Genomic DNA, 5,728 nt, shown 5'->3' with positions numbered 1-5,728 from the left:
AGAAGGTTCTTTCAAAATGTTCTATATATGGGCAATAATCTTCTGCTGAGTTTGCCTCTGATGCAATTTGGAAGAAAAAGAGCAAGGGATCCCTGTATCAGTGATTTAGAGCTGAACAGGACCTAAAAGGTCCAAATGCCTTATTTTATAGATGAGAAAACTGAGGCAAAAAGGGTTACAATTTTGAATCCAGATCTTTCTGATTCCAAGTCCAGTGCTCTATCTACCATTCCATGCCACATCTAGTTAAGGGAGCCCCTAGACACCAATTTCTTTCCCACCTTAGGATAAAATCAACCATGCCAGTGCCAATTCCTTCATTCTCTTATTCTTAGGATCCTCAGATGGGGAGGAGTCCTTAAACAGGTTGCTGCAAAGGAAATAACCCAAAGGTTAGGATGAATGTTCTTTCCTCCCTATTTTTTCTTCTTTCCTTCTTCCCTTTTCCCTTCCTCCTATTTTTTCTTCTTTCCTTCTTCCCTTTTCCCTTCCTCTTTCCATCCTTCCTTTACTTCCTTCATTAGGCATTTATTTGCTGAATACCTACTATTTCTGTGAGAGACAAGAGACAAGGCAGGGACTGTTTTATTTTGACTTGGAATCCCCAGTGCTTAGCCAGATGCTGAATACTTATAGATTGATAGATTGATTAATGTCGGTCCTTAAGAAGTTTACAATGAGACAAAACAAGTATTACATGTGATATATTAATCAAATTATCTTTAAGCCTCAATCCTTTATCTGACTTCCATCTTTCTTATGCTTCACAACCCCTGCTTTTGTTTATTATTCATCAGCATCATGACCTCTACTCCTTTCACCCTTCAGGGTTTTTTTTTTTTAATACATTAATTTTAATTGAATTTTGAGATATTGAAAGCATCCTATCTTGGAATGGAAAATAATGTGAATACTACATTTAGCATGGCTTTGGGCAGAAAGGACAGGCACAGATGATTAACAGGTGAGGAAGCCTTTGGCTCCTCCTCCATTCCCCAGATTGACTAAATTGTTCAATGCTCATGAAATGCTTTTGGCAGCACTTTGGCAGCCTTGTAATACCTTGTCAGAATAGGCAACAATTCACCATTTTCTTTCAATTCCTTTGACATACAACTAGAGGTACAATGACCAGGTGAAGTAAGCTTTTAGTCTTTGCCACATTTTTGACATACAACTAGAGGTACAATGACCAGGTGAAGTAAGCTTTTAGTCTTTGCCACATTTCTTTATATTTCAACATATCAATGTCTTAAAATCAGCACTTCTCAGTTCTTTTCCAGATCCCCTATAATGACTACTTTAGCCTTCCTTCCTTATCTCAATCACTTGGTGAACCAACTCTATAGTCTTCTCCATTTTTGAAATCCTCGTACCTTTGTCTTATTTCTGATCATGCTCTAGTCTACTGAATATGTATGTTAGCTAATCATAGCAGGGCTCTCACTGTTACAAGGTAAATATTCTGTGGCTCTCCAATTGTTTTACCATCCCTCTCTCTGCAGCAACTATTCATAATCTTCTGATCTCTCTTTAATCCTTTCATGGAACTCCCTCCCCATCTTCTCAGCTGAGGACCTCATTCAATTTTTGATTGCCAGAATTGAAACCATTTACAAAGAGCTCTCAATTCCCTCTAATATCTCCTGGTTTCAGATAATGAAGAGATTCTTCTCTTGGGAAGGTTTTTACTTGTGTCCTGTGATTCCAATCCCCTTCTGATTTCTCCAGAAAATCACTTCTACTATCATCTCCCCTTGGTCTTATCTTCAGTTATTTATAACTGGTGACTCTCCTCTCAATCTCTTCTCAGTCCCCTATACAATCTGGCTTCTGATCTCACCTACCTTATATCTATCTTGTAGGCACCTACTCCATCAGAATGTAGGATCTTTAAAGACAAGGATTTGTTCCATTTTTGTTTTTTGCCTTTCTTTATAGTCCTAGAACTTGCCACAGTGCCTAGCATATAGTAAGTGTTTGTTGGCTGTGTTCTGATTCTCCTGTCAGACTAGAAACTTCTTGAGGATGGAGAGCATTTCTACTCATTCCTAGTTGGATGGGACTCTATCCTGTCCTTCCTCTATGTCCAAGTACCAAGTTATAGCTACTGCAAGAGTTCAAACCAAAGGAAAGGTACACAAAACCTGCTTGTTGTCTGACTGACAGATTTTAAAACAAGCAGATGGAATAAAAATCCCTGAGATCCCTTCCAGCTCTAAATCTTTGATCCGATGAACTCTAAAGTTTTTCTGAATTCTAAATCAGATGATGATGTAAGACTTCTAAGATGAGTTTCTCTATTCTTAGAAGCTTCCTAGCCATCATTACTCCATCATAGGATCACAGACCCTTAGAGACCACTTAGACCAACACTGTTATTTTACAGATGAGTAAATTGTGACTTCAAGAAGTTATAGATTTCAAGGTTCTTAAACTAATAAGTGACAGAGCCAGGATTCAAATTTTGAATCTATAACTCCAACTCCATTGTGTTACACTGCTGACTTGGCCTGGCTCTTGGAGGTTTTATAAATAAGATCCTCTTTGAGCTCCCAGCAATTTGAATGTTAATTTCAAGAACTAGTCAATCAACAAACATTTATTATTAGCAAATGTGCCAAAGAATGTACTAAGCCCTACATCTAGCAAAAGGAGGCAAAAATTGTCTCTGATCTCAAGGAACTGCTTCAATTCAGAGATTAGGGGATGCTGAGGGTAGAAATTTAGTCATAATGATTCTTTTTACTTGCAACCACACCCAGGAATCTTTTATTTTTTATTCTTTCTTTGCTATAGGAGATTGACCTTACCTCCAGTTTTCCATGTTCTTTAGGTTCCAGTTGGCTTGGTTTGTTAATCCTGTACCATCAGCTTTTCTCTCAGTGATATTATGTCTCCAACTGGCAAGACAAAGGTCAGAGAGTAGATGAAATTGAGTTTTGCAGTTTAGGAAGTGATGATTTTAGTGCAGTGGCTTTCAATCCCCAGTACCTCTGTTTCCCATTCACAGACTTCCTTCACCCACCAAATTCCTAATTCAGTTTAAAATTATTATCACTATGTTAAATATTCAGGATATCCTCAATTACATTAAGATCAGTCTTAAAGAATAATGAAGGGAAGAATTGTTGATTTATCTTCTTCCCAAAGTTTGCTGCCATTACAAAATTTGAGAGTATTGCACCTCAAATTGACTCAACATCCCTCTCCTTTGTGATATGTATCTGTAAACTCCTGAGGGTCTGATACACACTCCCTTTAAAATTGGTGACAAAGACTCAGTATTGAAAAGTCAATCTGATATAACCCTGAAACTAGACTATTTCACTAATTTCAGAGCTCTAATTAAAGGGAAGTGAATAGGGTGCTTTTAGAGGACAACACTCTAAGCTTTAAGGGCTAGATCAGTCCAACACAGATTATACCAGACATGACACAAGGGACTGAAAAGAGAAACAAGGTCAGGAACTGAAATGCGAGGGAAAGAGTGAACTCTAGGGGAAAATGATGAGTTTACTTGGAGAGAGGGACTGGGCAGGCAAGATGATGGAAAGAAAGGGAAAAGACTGAAAGAAAGGGAAAAGACTGGAGTTGGAATGAAAGAAATTTAGAATGCAAAAAAGAAATTAATGTCAAAAATTTTAAAAAGAAGAAAGGAAAAAAGAAATTAACAAACACTAATAAAAGAAAGGAAGAAAACTAGGGAACACTGTGAGAGAGGAACTGGGAGAAAGGAAGAAAACTGGGGAACACTGTGAGAGAGGAACTGGGAGAACTGGGAGAAAAAAAAAGGACACAGGGAATCTGAGATGAAGGGGCAAAGGACCCTGGCAAAGAGAGGAGCAATAATTCACTTGTTCTTCTTCCCCTTCTGGGACAACAGCCAGTTAACAAAGTCCTGTTGCATGATCTTATCCATGGTGATGCTGTAATCACTAATGAAGGTCCCCTCGGCATAGCGCTGTCCTCGAGCCCAGGGGCCACCAACTTTGGGGTGAGACCTAGAGAGTGAGAAGAGAAAGAAAAAAAGGTCACTCAACATGGAAGAGAGGTAAGGCAGGATGGAAAATAGAACACAGAGAGGAACAGGAAGAGAAGAGGAAACAGATCAGAGGAAGGGAGAGAAAAAGAGAGAATAAAAGATGAGAGAGGAAAAAAGGGCAGGGGAAAGTACAGAAGGAAGGAAAGGGAAGTCAGTAGTGATCAAGAGAAAAAATATTTACAACCCAGGAAGACCCATTAAAATTTGTTTTCATCCTCTAGATATCCTGTCAGAATTATAGTGTTATAGATAAGAGCTTCATTCTCAACTCTTCACTCAATATGTAGCTTTGATTACAGTGGGAGCTGAGCTAGAGGTAAAAGAAATTAGAAGTGGAGTTGTGTCACATAGGCTTCCTCATTCCCTTCATGTTGAGTCACTTCTCTCATTCCTTCTTCTTTTAATTGGGAGCTATATAACCTCAGAAAGAAGAATGTCCCTCAGCAAGGAACCAGAGAATATGCCCAATTTCAATGGAGGTACTCCAGTTTAATAAGTCAGAAGTTTTCCTAATTATACTTGCCACACTTCCATTACCTCTCTTGCCCTATTCAGTCCCCTGAGGCACATTTTTTTAAATGACATAGTCCACCTCTAAAAGTCATATGGTTTATCTTCTTGCCTCTGGAAAGGCAAGTCACCACCCTAACCCATGCAAGAACCAGAAAGTAGATACTACCTAAAGTTCTCCAAGAAGGGATATTCCAGTTTTGCTTAATCATGTGACTACCTGGCAGTTCCTTCAAATGTCTGTTCTCAGTCTCCCTACTTGCAGCTTAAACCACAATACCTCTGTCTGGCTTTGTCCTCTGAGGAAGCAAAATAGTTCAATCAGAGACCTTTGATAGGCCACTCTCTTGGGCTTGTACTGTTTATGGTTACCAAGTCCTCATTTTCTAAGCCAGGTGTCTCTGAGGAAGTCCAAGATGGAGTCATTTCTCCAGTCCTCTCCACTTTGTCAAGCAAAAGATATCTTTACCTGAAGTGAGCCTCCTCCATAGCACTGCTCACCATTACCAAGAACAGAGGCAACAGCATCAGAGAGAAAGTCTTGACTTTCATCATCTTCCCGACCCTGTTTCCTAAAATGAGAGAGAATGACTCTGAGTTAGAGTAGAACTGAGAATGAGACCAGTGTAGTAGCTATGGCCTTATGGAGCTGTTAAGATAGGAAAAGCAGCCTAACTTGTGCTAAGCCTGCCATTTGGAGGGTTTTCTGCCTGGATATATGATTTTATAGGGAGCTCTGGGGATAGATGAAGAAACTATCAATGAATATGTTCTGTTCATTTTAGTTTTAGAGACTTGCCTGGTTCACTGAGAGTTTAAGTGACTTTGAGGCCAGAAAAAAAGAGACCCAGAAACCCAGGTATGCCATCTTTAATGATGAGAGAGAAGGAGAGGGAAAGGTAGATTTAGGATGATAGACATCCTCCAGTTACTAAGTTCTATCTTGTTCTCTCTTATCCATGTCCTGACCTCAGGATTCAAAACGTACCTTCTCTTTTGTTATACCATAGACAGCTAAGTCAACACAGTGGATAGAGCACAAGGATTGGAATCGGGAAGACATTTTTGAGTTCAAATCTAGCCTGACACTTTACTACCTGTGTAACCCTGGGCAAGTCACTTAATCTTGTTTGCCTCAGTTTCCTCCTCTATAAAATGAAGTGAAGTAAGAAA

The 5,728-nt window shown here is 39.2% G+C and overlaps 1 protein-coding gene across 1 annotated transcript; it reads right to left on the bottom strand.

The window, feature by feature from the left end:
* Positions 1-282: 282 nt before the first annotated feature.
* On the bottom strand, positions 283-5,110 carry GIP (gastric inhibitory polypeptide). Its single transcript, XM_012548387.1, has 4 exons — positions 5,025-5,110; positions 3,858-4,004; positions 2,814-2,903; positions 283-370 (listed from the first exon to the last, which is right to left on the bottom strand). Exons 1-4 carry the CDS (start codon positions 5,108-5,110, stop codon positions 283-285), a joined length of 411 nt encoding a protein of 136 aa, XP_012403841.1.
* Between the last annotated feature and the right edge of the window lie 618 nt (positions 5,111-5,728).

The sequence above is a fragment of the Sarcophilus harrisii genome, chromosome 4 (assembly GCF_902635505.1).
Source record: "Sarcophilus harrisii chromosome 4, mSarHar1.11, whole genome shotgun sequence".
NCBI lineage: Eukaryota > Metazoa > Chordata > Mammalia > Dasyuromorphia > Dasyuridae > Sarcophilus > Sarcophilus harrisii.
The sequence above is the reverse complement of the archived record's forward strand: the minus strand, read 5'-3'. Positions and strand labels throughout refer to the sequence as shown.